A 21978-nucleotide genomic window follows, 5' to 3' on the forward strand; every position below is an offset into this window, starting at 1 on the left:
ACCATGTTGGTCTGAGACCAAAAGAAATACAAAAATCTAGAACTTTTATTAGACCAACTGGGAAATCATAAAAAAAAAAAATATGCTGCCTGCCATCTGACTCCTACAGGGAAGGAGTTCTACCTGATCTACACATCAAGGAGCGACTCAGCACTACTCACAAAGACACACTCAAGGACCCAGAGGGACAGCTTTCCATCTCCAGCTCCCTCTATGCAAAAATGAAGTTTATTTCCTACCTATGGAGACTTTTTACCATCTATCCTTTTCCCAGAGCCTGATAAAGGGCCTTTGAGCCCAAAAGCTTGCAGAAAAGGATATATTTTTGCAATTTCCCAGTTGGTCTAATAAAAGGTATGATTTTGGAACCAAGAGTTCTAGATTTTTGTATTTCTTTTTGTCTCAGACCAACACAGCTATAAAGTACATCCTAGAAAAAGTAACACACTTCAAATACCTCAGAGCATCCCACAAAAGATTCTACATCCTAAAAATAAGTAAAAACAAGAATAGCCATTCTCACTGGACAGCTAACAAAACTGAAGAAAACCTGGACTAGCAGCAACATCACAAAGAAAACAAAACTCCACCTACTACAGTAAAAGCTCTGTTATTCGGCATCCCCTGGGAATGGGGGATGCCAGATAAAATATGCCAGTTAATTGAGTGGCCCGGGCCACGGCTTCTCCTGCCGTGTCTGGGGCATCCCACTGCCCCTCCTACCGCACCATCGGCCCTCCTGCAGGCCCCATGGGACAGGGAGGCGGGCTTCGCACAGCCCTGCACAGCCTGTTATGCGCCCGGGCCATGGGAGCTCAGCAGCACAGGATGCTTTCCCCCAGGCCATGGGGGCTCGGAGAAACCGGAAGTGCCACATGGGCACTGCCATCTTATAAGATGCCGGTTAACAGAACTTTTACTGTATATCGAGGCAGGCAATTATTTTGGGCGGAGGGCCGCTTACTGAGTTTTGGCAAGCCATCAAGGGCCACATGACAGGCAGCCAGGGGCAGATAAATATTAATTTTCTAAATTTTTTTTGGGGCCCCGCGGGCCGGATAGAATGGCTTGGCAGGCCGCATCTGGCCTACGGGCCGCATTTTGCCCACCCTTGTACTATATGCTATTGCCATTTCAGCAACTCTATCACTGAGAGAACTGGCTATTCACCAGGGCACTGGAAAAGCATTATGAGACCTCTGAAATGTGGTGCTTCAGAAGACTTCTCCATATACCCTACACTGCATATAGAACAAATGAATCTGTGAAAGATCAAATAAGACAAGAAATTTCCAAAAAAAAAAACACCTTTATTTGAAATCATCATAAGAAGAAGAAAGATGCAGTGGTTTGGACATGTAACAAGAAGGCCCAGCACCCTTACCAACACTGTCCTGCAGGGTGCTGTGGATGGACAAATAAGAAGGGGAAGACCTAGCCCAAACTGGACCACCAACATCAAAGACTGGATGGGATTAAAACTGGTTATTTGTTCAAGGACTGAAAACATGAAAAATGGAGGAAAGCTATTGCTACATCAGAGGTGCCCCAGTTGTCAGTATGGACTGGCTGACCGACTGACTGACAGATATCACCCCACAGGCAATTCATTGCCACAGGCAGCAACAGTATGTTTTGGGTAGAGGTGGTCTGTCCATGTCAGAAAAGTCATGTTGCCAATCTGGCAAGTAGCGCATGTAGCCACCCTATTGGAATCCAAGATGGCTGCCATGAACTCACATTTTAGTCAACATTCCAACCCCCACCAGGGTTAGATAATTAATTCCAAAGACAAAACCAACATTGTGTGAACCAAGGAGATCAACAGTAACATTTCTCTTGTGATAGCCATATTGGATCCCAAATGATGATTACAAAGTGGGAAGGAATGTGGTGAAAAAACTGTTAGTTCATCTGTCAACGACTGTCACTCTACTTCAGAGATTTATGTAAGGACATTCCCATCAAGGTAAGTTCAAGTACTGTATGAACTGTTTAGAAGTAGTCAATACTCTTTTCTGCTTCATCAGGGCTGAACGTGAAGGAAACTGGCATGAGCATTATGTGCCTTTTAAGAAATGCTTCCACTGATAGCTTAGCATGATCATACCAATTACATGAGATGGGGTCCAGTATATCTTGAATGTATGAAGGATTTAGGGGTGTACTTGGTAGCTGTATTGGTCTGAGACAAAAAAGACATACAAAAAACTAGAACTCTTGTTTCCAAAATAAAAGGTATCATTTTGGACCAAGAGTTCTAGTTTTTTGTAGGAAGGATTTAGTGAATTTTGCTTTTACAGTGTATGCTGAATTTATGGAAGAAGGTTTCAGGGTCAAGACAACTAATTTTCCATTTGTAAACATTTCAACCAGCCAGACAGTAGAGCGTGTTAAAGTTTGCAAAATTGCTGGTGGCATAGATTCATAGAGTCGGAAGGGATCTCAGTGGACCATCTAGTCCTACCCTCTGCCCCTGGCAGGGGGTAGAAAAGAGTCAACAGCCCTGGGGTCATTTGATCCTAGCCAGGTGCGCCAGTCTCCTTTTGAAGACGTCCAAGAATGGGGCAAGCACCACCTCCCTTGGGAGCCCATTTCAGATTCTGGCAACCCTGACCGTGAAGAAGTTTCTCCTAATGTCTAGCCTAAACCTTCTCTATAGTAGCTTATGGCTATTGTTCCTTGTTGTTCCAAGGGGTCCCCTGGTAAACAGATTGTTGCCTACTTCATGTTGCTCTCCCCTTATGAATTTGTACGCCACCACAAGGTCCCCTCTCAGCCTTCTCTTGGAGAGGCTAAAGAGGTTAAGGTCCGTTAGCCTTTCCTCGTAGGGCCTTCCCTGCAGGCTTCTAATTAGACGAGTGGCTCTTCTTTGGACCCTCTCCAGGTTGTCCACACCCTGCTTGAACTGTGGCATCCAGAACTGGACACTACTCCAGCTGCGGTCTGACCAGTGCCGCATAGAGAGGGAGAATCACCTCCCTGGACCTGTTTGTGAAGCACCTACAGATGCACGACAAGGTGCGATTGGCTCTGCCAACTACTTCATCACATTGACGACTCATGTTCATCCTGGAGTCAGCAGTGACTCCAAAATCTCTTTCTGCCTCGGTGCTGAGAAGGTTGCCCCCCAGCCTGTAGGTATGATGGCAATTCTTCCTCCCTAGATGCAGCACCTTGCACTTGTCCTTATTGAATTGCATCCTGTTGTTCTCTGCTCACTTCCCCAGCCTGTCTAGGTTGGCCTGGGTTTGGTTCCTCCTCTCCAGGGTATTAGCTACACTCCATAATTTTGTGTCGTCTGCGAATTTGGACAGGGTGCTTCCAACCCCCTCATCCAGATCACTGATAAAGATGTTGAATGGCACTGGCCCCAGAACTGAGCCCTGAGGGACTCCACTGCCCACATCTTTCCAGGTTGACACTGACCCATCCACCACCACACTCTGAGCCAGTTTACTACCCAGTCTACCGTGTAATCATCCAAGGCAAATCTCCTCAGTTTATTTATAAGGATGGTATGGAATATCTTGTCAAAGGCCTTCTTGAAGTCCAGATAAATAACATCTACTTCGACTCCTGCATCTAAACAATTGGTGGCCTTGTCGTAAAAGGAAACTAGGTTAGTGAACCAGTGCTCATTCTTGGTGGTTTTGCTGATGGAAAAGCAGAGCACTCCAGCCCATGTGAGGGTTCACAGTTGCATTCACAGCAAGGAGAGGCAGACACAAGAATGCTCTTATATGGCAAACTTGCAGTCAGTCAGGGATACTCCTCTCTACTATTCTACTGCGATGACCCCAGACATACTGGTCCTTCTTTTCTGGCATAGTTTTGTGCCTAAGATTTGGATGAAGAGGAGCAACCCAGTAAGATTAATTTCAGTTCACAATACTTTGTTAGAATTGTCTGAGCCAGTCCATGCATCTCTGATTTCACAGCATGACTGGTTGTGACACCACCAGCCAGTTCAGTGTTCATGCTAAGAAAACTGCTTCAATGCTGCTCATTCAACATCTACATCTATTGGCAGGTCTAAGAAGTAGGCCTGATGCTGATAAGGATTTGTACAGCTGTGTAGGAAAGTTGGTTGTGTTGCTGTAGCAGCCATCAACACCTTTGGCAACCCTTCTGGATGTTAGGGTGAAATTATTCCATCAAGGAAAAGCTCCAGATAACGTTCTGTCTACATACGACTCCCTTGTGCGCCGTGTACGTAGAGCTAATTATCAAAGTCTTGGTTGGCAAAGTGTACTTGAATCTAATCCACCATTGCCATCACCTAACTAATGAGGTTGGCAAATTGAAAATGATGATTATGTTCCTATCATAAAAATGCTTGAACCGTTACGAGTAGAATACCTTTTGGATAACAAATTGCAAGTGCAAGACAAAATGCCGGGGACCAGCATGCTTGTGTAAACAGGTTACTGTGCCATGCACTCATGTCGGCAAGTGCTACAAGACAGCTTGTTGCAATTTGTGTAATAACTACAGGGATTCAGAAATGGATTCAAGTAATGAAGAGAACTGAAAACCTGCAATTACCCATTGTATTAATGTTATATATACAATTGTATTGCCGTTACATTACCATTGGATTAGATTATTACATTTTCCTGTTGCCTCAAGTTGAACAAATGTCTGTGTTCAGGCTAGCCTGAGTTAAGTTTTCAGTACTATAGGCCTGCTATGAAATTTAGAGTGATAGAATTTGTGGGGTTTTAATGTTAGATTATTGTTTACTAGGATTATAATTACACTGAGTTGATATATACATGCTAATGTGTCAGCCATCTTGGAATCCAGTATGGCCACCACAATGAAAATGTTATGATTGATCTCTTTGGTGCACACAATGTTTGTTTCATCATTGGAATTAATTTTCTAACCCTAGTGGGGGCTGAAATATTGCTCAAAATGTGAATTCATAGCAGCCATCTTGGATTCCAATAAGGGAGCTACAAGTACTACTTGCCTGATAGGCAATTTGACTTTTCTGACATGGGCAGACCACTTCTACCTGAAAAACACTGTTGCTACTTGTGGCAATGAGTTGCCTACAAGAAAATCTAGAGACCTGACTGGTCAATTTATACCCTCCTATAATAATTGTTCTCACTTAGCGTAATAGATTTGAGCACAAGCATCAAAACTGGTTACTTAGAAATCTACATTTGTCTCTAATCAAGAGTGGGTGACAAAGCCATCATTGTAAACCTTTGAAAATATGATTAGGACTCAAACAGGTTTCAAGGGCTAATTTAAAGCTGTTTGTATTTCTGAATGGTCTTACAATAAATTATTTACAACATATTAAAGTAAGCAGTGAAATCCAAAAATCCACGGAGACAAATACTTTGTCTGGTGCCCTCTAATATGCTACAAATATATAATCTGGCTATTGTAGAATGAATGCCAGTGGAAGATGGTTGTACACTTCCTTTATACCCCAGTAATTGTAAAGAAAAAAACAAAACTGAAATGGCTTCATTCCTTTCACCAGAATTTGATGACAATTTACCTGCTACAGCCATATGTTTCTCTTGGACCTGTTCAGTGATCTAAATGTTCTGGCCACGTGTAATTTTAAAGAAAACATTTGTCCTACTGTTAAGTAAAAACTCAGTCTACTGGGGGCATGCTGCATTTATAAAGGGAGTAAAAATAGTGCGAGTCCCAGTACGTGGTCCTTATTTTGTAATTACTGTACCTTGGAGAATTTTGCTTGACCTGGTATTTGAAAAGAAATCTACAATTCTGTCCCATTACACCATGTTTTAGAGGGGTATCCTCATACCTTTACAGCAAAAAACAAATGTTATTCCAAGTGTTAGCTACTTCAAGAAAGCATTTCAGTGCTCTCTTGCCTTTAAAAAAAATCTTGTAGTTGAGGTGCAACTAAAATACCAAATCTTGTGTTTCAGCTTTGGTAACAAGGCTGAGCAAAACCAAAGGCTTATACATAGACATTTGTGGATGTGTCCAGATAAGCAGGGGCATGTGCTTGCAGCAGCACAAATTTGTGCAGCTCTTTTGTGCCCTAATGCATACCCATGCATTTGTGCTTTGTTGTCACGCTTTGGACAAACTGCCCTTGTCCAGCTCTTCCCAGCTCCCGGAGTGTTGAAGCAGCCAAGGCACAAATGGAGCAGTAGAGATGCTCTGGCCAGGAGCCAGAGCATCTCATTGGAGGATGAAGCCTCCATTTGTTCCAGTGCATGCTATTTTCACGTGCATCATGCCGCTTCTTTCCCAGCACTTTTTTTTTTGTTTTGTTTTGTTTTGGTTTTTTTTGCTACCCAGAAATCCTGGTAGCAATTTTTTCCCCTGCACTTGAAATTTGCAGCGTGGGACATGTTTTAACATTCCACACATGGAATTTGCTGCACCACAAATCACAAATGCCTGCATTTGGGGATGCGGCCTATCTCTATATTTTTGACCCATGCACTTATCTATAGGAATCCTGTAAAATAGAAACTACTGTTAGAGAGGAGAAGGTTTGAAAGCTGGCTAATCATCTAGTAGGTAAGATTTACCTTTTAGAAATGATGCAAATGATATTAGTGTTTCTTTTCAAACATTAGAAAAACAATATGTATCTTCTTTGTTTACCGTTCTGTTAGACCAAAGGGAATGCAATGCCATATATATAATGTGTGCTGGATTTAGTAACATTTAAGAGACACTGGAAGTCTGATTTGAAAAATTAAATCAAGTTCCCTTTGATATGGCCATTGTCATGTGAACTGAAAACTAACCGAAAGTGTAAATGGGTAAATATACAATGTGATTACTTTAGATTTTGGTTCAGTACTTGAGGTTGTGCTTGCTGTGTTTCTCCCACACATTCTCAGCATCCTCACTTTCCCTGCTAGAACAGACACTGCAGCTGTTTGAGATTCATAATTTTGTTATCCTAAGAATTCTGTAGATACACACAGGGGAATAAATGTTTCAAAGTAATAGATTACAAAACAAAAAAATATTCCGTCTCTGATAACTTAGCATAGAAATGTATCAGAGGAATGTAGGTTGCTCTTTAGTAAAAAGCACAAGCATTAATATAAGCTATGTTCAAATTAATTAAAAAAAATTTAAACCTATTTACAATGGACTTTGGATGTGAATAAAAGAATAACTGAAACCAGCCAAAATGGAGTATGTTAGAGTAGAACTTTTAATGAAATCATTTTTAATAACGATGGAGCCAAAGAAATTCAGAACATACATATCAAAGAATTAGAATTCTTTCTAAATATTATTTTTTTCCCATTTTACAGGAGTCTTAAATGCTTTTAATATATAATGGATTCTTTCTTTTATCTTATCTTACCATTCAGTTGTGAAGTTTATTTTGGTGGCATATAGTCACAGTTATGGAAACTGTTGGCTTAGTAAATTGCATAGCTGTCTCCTGTTTTTACCTCTGAAGTGCTAAACTTTTTGGGGGGTAGCCAACTAGCTGTGTCTCTCCTTGTATGATGAAGCCGTGACCCTCCAAACCATTTGGCCTGCCAGCCTGTGGGTTGTTTCTTAATGCTGACTGGAAGGTTCCTTCCAAGAAGCTTCCTACTTGGTTCACTGCTGCTAAAGCTGTTAGAGGATAGGCTTTAAGATGCATGTTTTTCCACATCTTTTTTGGAGTGAGATTTACTGAAACGATGACTGCCAGATGACTTTGATTAGCAGGTCAGGAGTAATTAGTAATAAAACTTCTGATGGAAGCCATGGTAATGACATTGATGCTCTAGATAAATTTGTGGTTTCCAAGTGTTTGGAAACTTGTTTTCAAAATGTGTTCAGTGTAATCTGATGATGATTCTTTTAAAACACATAAAATATTTGCAGTCAGAGGCAAAGAGAGAGACTTACCCCAGAGTATCTAATAATAGCACAGTGGTTAAGACACTCAAATTGAATATGATAAAGCAGAGACTTATACCCAGGATGCAGGTGCTTTAACTGATGATGTATCTTAATGAAGGATGCTTCTCTCTTCTCATTTCACTCTATGATTTTAATCAGACCAGGCCTGGAAAACTTTGCTGACAATTTTTCAGTCTTTTGATGACTCCAGTGCTTCTCATGGAAAAATTTTAATTGAGAAGTTCCCAACCATCTCTACTTAAAATTTCATTTGAAAAAAAAAAAAGATACAGGCTTTAAACGTATATTTTCAAATAACGGCAATACATATTTTTTTCTTATTTGTCATATTTTGTTATAAAATAGTAGTAGAAAGTTATTCAGTTAAGTCTTTTGATTTAGAAATATAAATTAAAAAAAAATCTGTTTCATCCAAAATTTGTCACAAACTTCAGATATCTTGAACATTAAGTCCTCTTTATTATATAAGTATTTTAGTGCATATTTTCTTGTTTACTATGTGAATTCATAAAAATAAATCTTCTATATTTCTAGCTTAGTTGATAGCTAAACCATAAACAGAGTTGGGAGTAAACTTGGCACTGTAGAAAATAAGAAATTCTTAATGTTGGTTATATGGTTTACATTAATTTGAAATGCTATTATTTTAATAGGAGAAAATTCCCAGATTATCAAAATTATTGAAATTAGTTCATGGACTTTGACCATAAATGTTTCAAACAGTCTGTTAAATGTTCCCTTTTATCTCTAACTTCTACATTTTATAGCACAACTATTGGGATGACCTTATTTGGCCTGAAATCATGAAAAGCAATTATTTCATGAGATTAGTAAATGCTTGAGAAGTTTCATTTCTCACTAGACATGTGGTTTGCTTTATAAATGCCAGGAAAAAAAACCCATAATATTCTCTGAGATTAAATCAAGTTGTGGTTAAAAAAACAGTAATTTTATATGTAGTTGCTTATTCATGATTCTTCTGACTCCTAAAATTGATTAGCATAGAAAACATTGAAAAGAACTGGAAATGGAGCTTAGCAGAGGCATGTATCTGCTTAAATAATCATATAGATGATACAGATTTCATTTTATGGTTGCATGAATGATGCATTTGAATTTTCTTCCCAACCAGACTCAATTTTGAATGCAGTAATTTACTGTACTAATCCATGATCATCTATCTTGATCTTTCTTACTTTACTGTAATAAGTGTATTGTTGTTCATATGGTAGAGGGTATAAAATTACAGAGGATTGCTAGTACAGTTGGCATGTAATTAATTTAATTTGAGAATTCATTTCCTAAAGAAAGGAATTCAGAGTTATGTTCATGAAACAAAATGCAGGTTAACATTCTACAAGTTATCTATATTGTATCATAGAGAGTTATATGACTGAGAAATATAATCAGAAGTACAGAAAACTGTTTCTAATACTTAACCTAGAAATTCTGAGTGAGGGTCAGGTTCAGTATCACAGCTTTGTTTTAAAATAAGAATTTACAGATCTCCCATTGAAGTTGCTCACAACTAACATGACATTTCTTACACTTCATGAGAAATACTCATGTATAGAATCTGGATTAAAATTGTTAAAAATCAAGTTAATCTGAAACCATTTGACTTGGATTACAGGGAGAAACTAGTTTCTTCAGATGACCTTTTGGAGTGGTTGAGGCCTTTCTGTGGTGATGACACCTTGCCAGTGAAGCCTCGGATAAAGGTGCTGCAGATCATGGAACAAGCTTTTCATCTCAGTGATGAAGATAGCAAGCTGCTTGTGTTCTTCAGAACTCAAGCTGTTCTCAAAGCCTGTTGGCCTGAAACAAAGGTATCATTTTTATTTACTTTAAGGGATAGCATAATACTGTTGTTCCTTTAAAAATCAAAAGATGATACTTGATCATCAGTTTGTAGTATGAACTGTATTAGTAGTTATACATGCAAATTAAGTGGATCTTTTCCTACCCTCTCACCAGTCTCGGGTTATAACAAATTGTGACCTTTTACACTCAAAGTTATCCGTAGTTGGGTATTTGAGACAAATGTAAACCCTAATGCTTTCTCTTTCCCCCTTACCATCTTCTGATACTTACCTACTGTTTTGCTTTCCATTGATAAACTACCTTCTCTCATGTTTTCACTTTCCCTCTATAAACCTTTCGGGACTTCTGTAGTGCTTAGAGCTAGGGATAGGGCTGCGTAACCTCTAGATTCTTATCAGGTCTCTATGACCTTAGGTACAAAGGCTGCTTTTAGATGTTTAAAAAAATGCACTTTACCAAAAGAAGCAGTGTGTTACTTAAACCCAGCTCTGTAGGATCTGTAAAGATCAGGCACTTCATTGGGGCTTTTTGGCACTTTTAGCTGAAGCTGATTCAATCAGCTATTAGATAAAAGTGCCCAAAAAGCCCCACTAAAGCACCCAACATTTACAGACACTGGGCGAGCGGGGTTGACGTAATGTGCTGCCTATTCTGGGCATGTGCAGGGCTCGGCGTAGGAATGCACCAAGTTTAAAGTAAAGTGCTGCTTGGGGAGAGGGGGTGACATCTGCAAGCACCCAAAATGTAATTAGTTTGTGCTTCATTTTTAACTGCCTCAGGAAACTTATCTGCTGAGAGCACCCCAGCAGGTGTTACACCTCATTTTCTTACTTGCTGTGGATGGAATTTTGCAATTCTCTCATACTTTAGACTATGCATTTGACATAACGCCTGGTTTAAGGTGACCAGTGCTATATAGTCACAGTCTTTCTAAAACAAATAGATGTATTTAGTAAATGTCACTAAGCATTTGAGGGAATGGGTTAAAACAACAAATAGCCTACACATTTGGACTTCTCTAATCATATGCTTTGCTAAAAGCTAAGTAAGATGGGCTTGAGATTCAGGGGTGGAGCTCTTTAATATACTCAGGAATTCCTGGAGTTTGGCTTGTTTCCAGTCTTCCTTCAACAGAACGTCACCCAGCATTCCACCCTTCTGAAAAGTACATTGTTCTCTAGCATCTGCTTTCTTTGGACTTCTTGGTGCTGCAGCAGCCTGCCTTGGTACCAGGTATCTAATAAAAGATATCAGATTCACCCAAGGAACCTTGTCTGCCACTCAATCTCCAAGCACTCTCCAAACCCAACAGTATGTTGGTGAGGCCCTTTCTAGAGTCTGATGGCCGTTCACAACCACACCAGAGATCTCTGTTTCAAGAAAGGTTCAGAAGGACAGTCCTGAGTAGCCTCACTGGCTTTTCTTTTTCACATTTGGAAAGTGTCTGTGGGTGTGGAAACATAGGGCATGCTTTGAGGGACTCTCGACCAGAGTACACTGTCACCATGTCCTTTTACTGTTCTTAAATTTGGCTAAACTAAACAAACCTCTCTGCTGACCACATTGTATGACACTTATTCAAACTTTCTGGCTTGCATCCTTATGTTTGTGGCAGTGTCTTATACCTGAAATTTTTTCACTTAGAAATCCTGCATGTAAGGCATGCAGTGGAGTATAGCTCCTTATTCACCACCAAGTTGTGTGTGTGGTAAAATGGGGTCAATATAAAGCTTAATCCCAGTTTATAGATTTCATAGACATTAGGGCTAGAAGGGACCTCGTGAGATCATTGGGTGTAGCCCCCTACCCAAGGGGCAAGAAGTCATCTGGGGTGAGATCGCCCCAGCAAGATAAGCATCCAAGTGTTTCTTAAAGATATCCAGAGTAGGTGCTTGCATCACTTCTGGGAGGAAATCTATTTCAGCCTCTGGAGACTCAGACAGTAAAGAAATTTCCCCTTCTGTCCAGTCTAAAATGGTCTTCCAGCAGTTTGTGACTTTTAAACCTTGTCTTCCCTTGGGATGCCCTGGTAAACAGATGTTCCCCCAGATCCTGATCCACACCCCTTATATACTTATAGGCTGCCACCAAACACTCCTGAGCCTTTGCTTCTTCAAGCTGAAGAGTCCCATGTCTCAGCCTCTCCTCATAAGGCCTGCTCTCTTGACCTCTAATCATGTGCATGGCTCTCCTCTGGACTCTCTCAATCTTCTCCACATCCTTTCAAAAGCGTGGAGCCCAGAATTGTATGTAGTACTTTACAACTTATCCTGGTAGAAGGTCCCTTTTAAAACCCAAAGTAAAAAAATGAACCAGTGGTGGTGCGTTAACTGCATGGATACTCACATGAAGTGCAGAAGCTAAATATCTATTTGTTTCTGGTATTTTTTAAATGTTTCTCATTATGAGGTGCTTGGTCAATTTTGTCAGCAGATACAGATATTGTTGCTCTGATGGGTTTTTTAATGTCTGACATAGCAATGTGTTTAGTTTATGTTGTTTTGTTGCTTTCACAGTTGTCTTTAACTTACTATTTTTTTTTTTTTAAGTATCACTTCTGAATTATGCCCTGTTCATCACGGGGGCACAGAAGGGAATTGGTGAGGTTTTATTCACCAAGGCGCCCCTGGGGGTTACAAGAAATAATGGCCACAAGCTAGCAGAGAGCTGATTTAGACTGGACATTAGGAAGAACTTCTTCACAGTTCGAGTGGCCAAGGTCTGGAACGGGCTCCCAAGGGAGGTGGTGCTCTCCCCTACCCTGGGGGTCTTCAAGAGGAGGTTGGATATGCATCTAGCTGGGGTCATCTAGATGCAGCACTCTTTCCTGCCTATGCAGGGGGTCGGACTCGATGATCTATTGAGGTCCCTTCCGACCCTAACATCTATGAATCTGTGAAAATAAATATTTGCCCCTTTTCCCATGCCTCATCCATGGGTAGCATATTTTCATTTGTGTGGCAGGGTCAGAGGAGTTGCTGAGCCGCAGGAACCTGGTGGCAATGGCAGGAGCCCCGTGCCACAGGTTGCACTTGTGGCACCGCAGTGTGTTGAGCCGCAGGAGCATAGTGGCAATGGTAGGATCACCACACTGTGGACCCTGCCAGTGGCCCCAAGGCGCACTGAGCCATGGGAAGGGGGCGGCAACGGTGGGACCATTGCACCGCATGACCTGCCAGTGGCATTACAGCACACCAAGCTGCAGGAGCCTGGCGGTGGCGGCGAGTTCGCCACATTGCAGGACCTACCGACAGCGCTGCAATGTCCTGAACCACAGCCAGCAGGGGCCAGAGCTCCAGAAGAAGAAAAAAAGCCGGCACTGGCATGGAGGCGCTTTATAAATACGTGCCGATGCCGATTCGCCAGCAGGGACGGCGGGGCAGAGCCAAAAGCCCCACACTCCAGTCCATCAAGGGGACCGGAAGGAAGTCCCCAGCAGCTAAGGGAAGGCTGCAGTCAAGACAGAGATCCTAGGAGGGATGACTGGTGGTAGCCTCTGGACAAGGAGCTGCCCCCACGAACTGACTCGGAGTCAGTTCACTTACTTGGAAAGGTGACATGGAGGTCAGACACAGAGAGCGGAACAAAGACAGGGCGGACCTACAGGACAAGATGAAAGTGATAACTGGTAATAAATAAATAAATAAATAAAATAAAACTGTGTCCATGCAACATTAGAGTAACAACATTGGCCAACAACGAGTTGGCACTAGTCAGGGTGTAGTGCAGGCGGAGCCCCAGTGTCCTTGCACTATCAAGTAGACCTAGCAAGATACCACTGAGCAGGGATTAACAGCATTCCCCAAGATTAAAACTTCATCAAAGATGTGGCAGGCGAGAAGCATCGGTGGCCTTGGTAACTGGTGCCAGGGGTCAAACTGTCAGGCCGCATGACCACGGTTAGCATTGGGCAGCTAGAAAAACCTAAGTGGGGAGCTCAGGACAGGCATTGCAAATTACAATTTGTTTGGGCCTTATCTCCTTTTTTATATTGTAAGCTTCCGGTGGCAGTAACTCTCTCTTTTATGTGGTAAAGGCCAGCACTTTTGCCTCTCAGCATCCATTTAAACAATAATTGGTTAGTACTTGCATTGCACACGCATGCATTTATTTGTATGTATATAGTATTCCCTCTGTCATATGAAAACCTGTTATAATTGTCTTGTAACAAACAAAACTATACAACAAACTTGTATAATTGTCTTTTTTACATCAGATAAAAAAAAATTATTATAGTCAAATCCCACTAATATTGAACCTCCTTACTGATTAATTACCACTAGAAAGTGTTCTGCTGCTACGGTGGCTTTCCTAGCATGTGAAAGTACGCTTTGCCATTCCATACTAGTGATGGGTGTTTCTTCTTCAGCTAAAAATAATGAAGCATTTAGTTCAGCTCAGTCTTAACAATGCCCTTTCTGTTCAGTTTTTTCCTATTTACATAATTATTTGATCATGCCAAGCTGCCCCTTTCCCCTGGAAAAGCCCAACTTTCCATGGTGAATCGGTCATAATTACGTTATTGTTCCTAGAGCAAATTAGAAAGATTCATGGCACATCACAGCAAAATCATTTTATTACTACCCGAATTGACCTTGATAACAATACAGAAGGCAGTCCTAAGATCTTGGAGATGCAAATGTAATCTTCAGGTGTGTCAACTAGGAAATGTTCGGCAGAAGATTATATAAGAGCAGACCAAAAAATAATAGAATTTCAGTTTCACAGAGAATTTTACAACATTCAAACTCTTCATCCCAACAAAGTGGGGGGGGAGAAGACCTTCACGGTTTTTTTCAAAAAAACTGCTGAAAGTTTGAAATTTTTTGTTTCAAAATGTTGGTGGATTTGGTGAAAGTGCACATATTTAGTCAGCACATAAGGGAACATGATACAGACACCAGGGAAGCTTCAAACAATATGCAACACTCCGAACAAAATATAGGTCTTGAAATTAAATAGCATTCAATTTTATTTAGTTATTCCACAAAACTCTCACTGAACTCAATATTATTGTACAAATTTTTTGGTGTCAAGAAAATCACTTTGTCAGAAAAAAGATTTGCTAAATGCATCTAATTATGTTTCAAATATATTTAGCCCAGTTGTTAATACTACTGGAATACTATTTCCAGGACCCATGATACCACTTTATCAACATCTTATTTTAATTGTGGATAGTTTTAAAGAAGTTACATACAAATAAAGTTAGGGAGTGACTTAGTCTTTAAGGTTCAGTATGGGAAACAGAAATGTGAAGAACACTTCATACTGACACACTAAGCTATAATAAAACAAATGGCTAGAAACTGATTCTTGACAAATTCAGATTGGAAATATGGTGCAAATTATTCATAGATTCATAGAAGCTAGGGGTGGGAGGGACCTCACAAGATCATCAGGTCCAGCCCCTCTGCTCTAAGGCAGGAAAGACTGTTGAGGTCAGATGACCCCAGCGAGGTGTGCGTCCAGTCATCTTTTGAAGATGCCCAGGGAAGGTGACAGTACCACCTCTGGGGAGAGTCTGTTTGAGACTCTGGACACACAAACCATAAAGTTTTTCCTTATGTCTCATCTGAAGTGATCTTCTATTCGTTTATGACTGTTATTACTAGTTTTCCCATGGGAGTGCCTTGGTGAGCAGATGTTCTCTTGGTGACTGATGTTCGCCCCTTATACACTTAAAGGCCGCCACCAAGTCCCCCCTGAATCTTCTCTTTTCCCGGCTGAACAGTCCCATGTCCTTCAGCCTCTCCTTGTATGGCCTGTTATCCAGACCTCTAATCATTTGTGTGGCTCTCCTTTGGACTCTTTCCAGCTTCTCTACATCCCTCTTGAAGTGCGGTGCCCAGAACTGGACCCAATACTCCAGCTGCGACCTCACCAGTGCTGAGTAGAGCGGGATGATGACATCCTTAGTCTTGCTTGTGATGCATTGGTTGATGTATGCCGAACTGTTGTTTGCTTTGTTGGCTATAGCATCGCATTAGTGGCTCATGTTCATTTTGTGGTTGATCATGACCCCAAGTCTCTTCCAGTTGTGGTACTGGCTAGTGTAGCACCACCAGACCTGTAAGTATGTTGTGGATTATTTCTCCCCAGGTGGAGCACTTTACATTTCTTGATGTTAAACTTCATTAGGTTTAGATCCGCCCACTTTACAAGCCTGTCCAGATCAGCCTGAATTCTCAGCCTGTCTTCCAGCGTGACTGCACTCTTGATCTTAACAGTAAAAATAATGAACCGCTTGAATAAGTTGTGGAAAAGTCCCTGAAACATTTATTTCAATAGTGTTTACTTTTTAGAAAAGTTCAAGCAGGAGTTAACTCAAGGAAGTTTTATATTCTGTTACGTAGAAGGTTAGACTGTATGATCACAGTGCTAACTTGTACCATGTTTGTGATTCACCATAAACTCTGCATAACCTTTTTGCCATTGTCAAGCCAGTTATTTCCCACTCTGTCTGTGATAATACTACTCGGTGGGTGCATCTACACACGCGCTTTACTTTGGAATTGACTAATTAGCTCTGCAGTAAAGTGTCGCTATCTACACATATACCCATGGTAAGGTGCAATAAATTAACTCCACTCTAGGATAGTATTCTGAGACAAGTGGTATCCTACAGTGAGGTAATTTATGCTGCCTCAGCGCATGTGTAGACAGTGACCAGGGCTGGCTGGAGCACAAGGGTGCTACACTGCAGAGGCTGCCCGCCAGCTATCCCTCCACTGTAGCACCCTTGTACCCCAGCCAGCCATGATGCCATGACCCAGAGCCTGGGGACTGACCCCCTGAGCCTGCTGCCAGCCCGAGGCTGCTCTGCCCCAGCTCAAACTGCTGTGGTCCTAGACACGTGTATACACTGCTCCTGGGAGCAGTTGACTCTGGCACAAACTGTGCAGGAGTTTATTGCTCTGTGCTGCTTGCACATGTAGATGTACCCAGTGTTGGTTAAGCCAAGGCTGTCCAACTTCTGGGCAGGAGGGAACCACAGACCCCCTGCAGGTTGCACACCCCGCAGGTGCTCAACTCCTGAAGTTCCACTCCCAGCCCTGCAGGCATCCTGCTTTCCCTTCAGTTGCATGGGCAATGCAAGCAGCATAAGCAGCCTGGTTCCCCTCAGCTATGCAGGCAGCACAGCCTCTCTCTTGGCCACATGCACAGCACAGGCAAACCAGCTCCCCTCTGGGCATGTGCACACCTCAAGTAACTTGACCCTTCACCACCACATGGCCAACATGTTGAGCCTGGCTACTTGTCACCACGCAATTAACATGATCAACCTGGCTGCCCATAACACCGGGCTTCAGCATGTATGGATGGCCTGGGGCCTGACCCTGACCAGCCCCAAAGCCAGTGAGCAGGGTTTGACCCTCTGTGGGTTTGACACTCTGAATTGACCCTCTGTGCTGCAAGTGTTGTCCATAGCACTGGGTCCAGCCCACGTGCCAGACGAGCTCTGTGTGCTTCATAGGACAGCAGGGTCAATCCGAGACCCTTGGGTCAGATCTTATAGCTTTGTAGTCTGAATGTTTGACACCCCTGATGTTGAGAAACTAGAAACAGTCCAGTGGAAAGTGATGAAGATGATAAAGGACTTAGCCAGCCAGCCATATTAGAAAAGGCTGAAGAAAGTAGATGTACTTGGTTGCAACAAAGGAGAGTAAGACAGGAAATGATAACAGTTTTCATATATTTGAAAAGCTGCCATAAAGAAGATGGAAAAACATTGTTCTTCCTTCCCACAGAAGAACAGGACAAATGACAGTGAGTTTAAACTACAGCAAAGCAGGTGTAGGTCAACTCTCAAATATAACTTCCCAAAAGTAAGATCAGCAAGACAATAGAACAAGCTTCCTAGGCCCCTTGTGGAATCTCCTTGCCTGGGATTTTCAAGAAAAGGCTGGATTGGCATCTCGGAGATGGTTTAGGAACAGTGTACCCTGGATCTTTGCAGGAGGTTGGACCACATAGTTTTTCATACTCCTTCAGGTCACTTCCAAACCTGCGATAATAAGAACAGGGTTATCCCTGAGAGATTTAGGTTCGATATTAGGAAATACTTCCTAACTAGGAGTGTGGTAAAGCACTGGAATAAGTTACCTAGGGAGGTGGTGGAATCTCTATCCTTGGAGGCCTAGCTTGACAAAGCTCTGACTGGGATGATCTAGTTGGGGCTGGTCCTTTGAGCAGGGGGTTGGGACTGGATGAGGTCCTGAGTTCCCTTCCAACCCTCATTTTCTAAGATTCTATGGTTCTATTTACAGTGTGATCTCCAAAATGATTCTTTTTCCTTCTGGATCTTGTTTTCTCTTGAACCATGATGCTATAGTATTTTGCAGTATCTATCCCACATGAATAGTGCATCTTTTGTGGACTGCATGCTGATTTGAAAGATTAGACTCTTGACTACAATAATCTGAAGATTTCTTCCTCCTTTGCCTGAAGCATTACAATGCGTGCTGTCCCTCTGTTCTGACCGTTAGCCTACAAATAAGATTTTGCCAGTTATTTATATTCAATGATTATTCATTTTTAAACTGTGTTATTTCATCAGTGACTCAGTACTAAAGTGCTTAGGACCACAGCATTTCTCTGAGGTATATATTTTAATTTGCAAGATTTAAAAGGGGAAAATAATGTTCTTAACCCTTTAATAAGAAACCTTTTTATGACTCATCTCTGTCTTAGAAATTATTTGAAACCCAAGATGATCATTGAATTTTTCCAAAGCAGAGCTACTTTTCACCTGTGATCTGACTGTCATCTGACATGCCCTCAAATCCTTGTGAAAACACTACACAACTCTTTTCCCCAAACTCCTACAAAAATTTAATTTATATAAAATCATTACTGTTTCTATATAAATAGTATATCCACTTCCATTTTGGCTTGTTTGTTAAAGCAAACTACCTTTAACTATAATTCTGGGCTTCAAATTTTACTTGGGTACAGCATTTGCTGTACTGGTGGCTCTTAGCACTCCAGCCGGTCTATAAATGTGTGCCATACAAGAAGATTCTTGACCTTCACCTGTTTGTTGTTGTTAGTGCAACGTGTCCCCTGACAGCACTCTTCTTGTTTCCTGTAACTCTTCTAGTGCACTTTTGAGCAGCAAAGGTGTTATAGTTCTTAGCTGTACAACCATCAGTCTTTAAATACACATGACAAATCACATATAGATAATAGTTGGGAGCCTTGCCTGTAGAAAGAAAACAAAAAGGGAACTGTATTTGACAGAGGCCTTCATAATTCCGATTTGTTGTCTTGAGAATTTGTAAAAAGTAAGATCAATTTTATTCTCTTCCATCAACTCAGTAACCTTGACTCTGTGGCTAAGTACAGACACTCAGGAAGCCCAAGGCTGATTCAATCTTTGCAGCGTTCTCTAAGATGCATAGATTGAACTGATAATGAAGTGAACTGTTGTTCACTTCTGAATCTGGACAGGTAGCCAAACGCTTGCAATGGCCCAGGCCAGAAGCTGTGGGGTGCTAGAGCACACGTCCCACTCCCAGCCTGCTGACCACTGCCAAGGGCACGCAAATGCTGCTGAGCAGGGTCCATCCCTGATTGCCTTTCCAGCACCCCCAACCCTCTGCTGTTGTTCCCCCACCTCCTCCATGTTGGGGAATCCCTGCACTTGCTTAGGGGTTCCCTACCCTGGGCAGGCTCCCCTGCCTTGCTGCATGGGCAGAGGGGGAATTCCTCCCTCCTACCTCTGCATGTGGTCCAGGACCAGCTCAGCCGTTGGCTAGAGGGACTATGCATCTCCTCCCACCCTTGTGGGTATGGGGCTAAGTGGGCACCTGACTGTGCACTGGCAGCAGGGCTCAGGGGACCTTGCGTCGGATGGGGGAAAACTCTAGTTGGTGCAGGGATCCCCCCTTGTGGGCTGATGCCATGTGCCAGCTCAGCCTTAGGCTGGAGGCTGGAGAAACTATTTCCCCCAGTCCTGTGAAGGTGGGGCTAAGCTATCACCAGACCACATGGAGGGGTGAATTAGGGGAACTCTACCAGAGATAGGGAATCCCCACTTAGGCACAGGGATCTGGGTTGGCTCTGGGCTGTGGGGAGTGCTTCCCCCCCCCCCCCTTCCACCTGTGTGTTAGTGACTCGCATGGGGCTGGAGGGGAGCAGGGAACCCTGGCACCCCAGGACTTTGGGACTGTGGGATGGGGCCCCTGTTTTCCCACGTCCACGCTGTCTGGCTCTGCCATGTGCTTCCTCAGCTCTTTGACTGCCCAGGGCCAGCCCTGCTTGGCTGGAGCTGACAGTGCAGGCCAAGGCTAGCCCACCCACTCTGTGATGTGGGGTTTGCAGGGGAGTTGCAAAGCATCCTGGAGTGCTGGGGGACTGTAAGTTAACTTGAATCTAGAGACGATCTGGGATAGAAGTTTAATAGAATAGTTTAACCTAAATCAGTTAACTTTGGGCATTTTTACATGTGCTCAGGGAGGTGCAGGGGGGCACTTTAATTAGCGACCGAGTATCAGCGTCCCCTGCACTGAAAAATCAAACAAGCTTTAGTTCAAAGCACCCCGCCACCATTTTTCAGCACAGCTACACTGATACACATGGGCTAGGGACAGAAATTACAAACAAATCGGTTTAAGTGATCAGAAACTGGTTTAAACCTGTAACAGAACATAAGTGCAGTGCACATAAACCAGTTTCAAAATGGTCAAAACCAGTTTGAGATAAACCTGGTTGAATGTAGTATCAGACTTAACTGATTAAGCTCAGACTGGTTTATGAAATTTCTGTCCCAGACCCCTTCCTGGTTTAAATTAAACTAGAGTCCCCCAGCATCCTGGCATGCTCTCCAGCCCTGGCTGGCCCTGCCCCTCTGCTCCCTGCCAGGCATTTCTCCACTTGCTGCTCCAGCAGCAGAGGCTTGGCCAGCCCTCGGCAGTAGCCTCAAGTGAACTGCCCGGGTGGTTTAATTCCCCCCTCCTTGTCCCACTGGCACAGACCTGAGCCGGGGTCCCCCTGGCACTCCCTCCTCACCACTCCAGCAGCAGGGGGGTGGGGAGTGGCCAGATGCCAGCTGCCATGGCAGAGGGGGAAGGGAGGGGGTTTATTTTGCCCTCTGCCCCCAGGGGACTGCAGCTGGGGTCTGTCAGCCCCTACCACTGATCGCTCCCTGCTTGGGGTGAGTGGCAGAATAAGTTCCTTCCCTCCCCCCTCTGCCAGGTGCCAGAGGGAGGGTGGAAAATAGCCCCCTTCAATGCCCTGACACCTAAGGGGTCTGTGCTGGCCAGCCTCTGGCTGCACCCCCTCCCCGACTGCTAGAGCAGCTTGGAGGCACAGACCATGAAAAGGGCAGCACCCCGTCATGGTTTTTCAGGAGTACAAGCCTCTTCCCAGCAAGGGGCTCTGCTGTGGGCAGTGGAGGGCGAGGCGGGCCAGTCAGAGCTGCTACAAACTGGGGGGGGGGGGGGGGGCAAGCAATGACAGTGCTAGGGGGCCACTCCTCCAAGCCCTAGTGCCATTGTTTGCCCACTCTTCAGACTACATATTTTAAGAGGCATGTGATGCTATAGGTTGGTGGTTTAAGCCAGTATAGAATGCTAAGAGAACTAGCTTTAAAAAAGGAAAATGGTGACACTATTAAAGGGAATGAATCTGCTTTTCAGTTCCTCATTCTTCTCCATTAATATGAATCTTAACTTACAGAATATTGCTTGTGAATTACTAAATGTTCATAGAATCGTAGAAAGTTCAGGTCAGAAGAGACCTCAGGAAGTCATCTAATCCACCCACCCCCCTGCTCAAAGCAGGACCACCTCCAATTAGATCATTCCACCCAGGGTTTTGTCAAGCTGGGCCTTAAAAACCTCCAAGGATGGAAATTCCATCCTCTCTGTATGTAACCTATTCCAGTGCTTCACCACCCTCCCAGTTAGAGAGTTTTTCCTAATATCCAACCTAACCCCCCCTTGCTGCAAATTGAGGCTGTTGCTCCTTGTTCTGTCATCTGTCACCACTGAGAACCATCTAGCTCCATCCTCTTTGGAATCCCCCTCCATGTAGCTAAAGGCTGCTATTAAGTCTCCTCTCGGTGTCCTCTTTAGACTAGATAAACCCAGTTCCCTCAGCCTCTCTTCAGAAGGCATGTGTTCCAGCCCCCTAACTATTTTTGCTGTCCTCTGCTCCAATTTGTCCGCATCTGTTTTATAGTTGGGGGCCCAAAATTGGACACGGTACTCCAGATGTGGCCTCACTAGTGCAGAATAGAGAGGAATAATTACTTCC

General features: G+C 43.0%; 1 protein-coding gene across 3 annotated transcripts in view; it reads left to right on the top strand.

Annotated features, from left to right (window-relative positions):
* NBAS (NBAS subunit of NRZ tethering complex) overlaps positions 1 to 21978 on the top strand; it is a 385077-nt gene that overhangs the window by 305655 nt on the left and 57444 nt on the right. For 2 of the 3 annotated variants that reach the window (XM_059729533.1, XM_059729539.1), the window contains exon 48: positions 9527 to 9722. In XM_059729533.1, coding sequence (XP_059585516.1) covers positions 9527 to 9722 — 196 coding nt within the window. Of the gene's footprint in view, positions 1 to 9526; positions 9723 to 15535; positions 16148 to 21978 lie in introns of those variants that run through there. The other variant, XM_059729540.1, reaches the window with a different exon arrangement.

Source organism: Alligator mississippiensis, chromosome 1 (assembly GCF_030867095.1).
Source record: "Alligator mississippiensis isolate rAllMis1 chromosome 1, rAllMis1, whole genome shotgun sequence".
NCBI lineage: Eukaryota > Metazoa > Chordata > Crocodylia > Alligatoridae > Alligator > Alligator mississippiensis.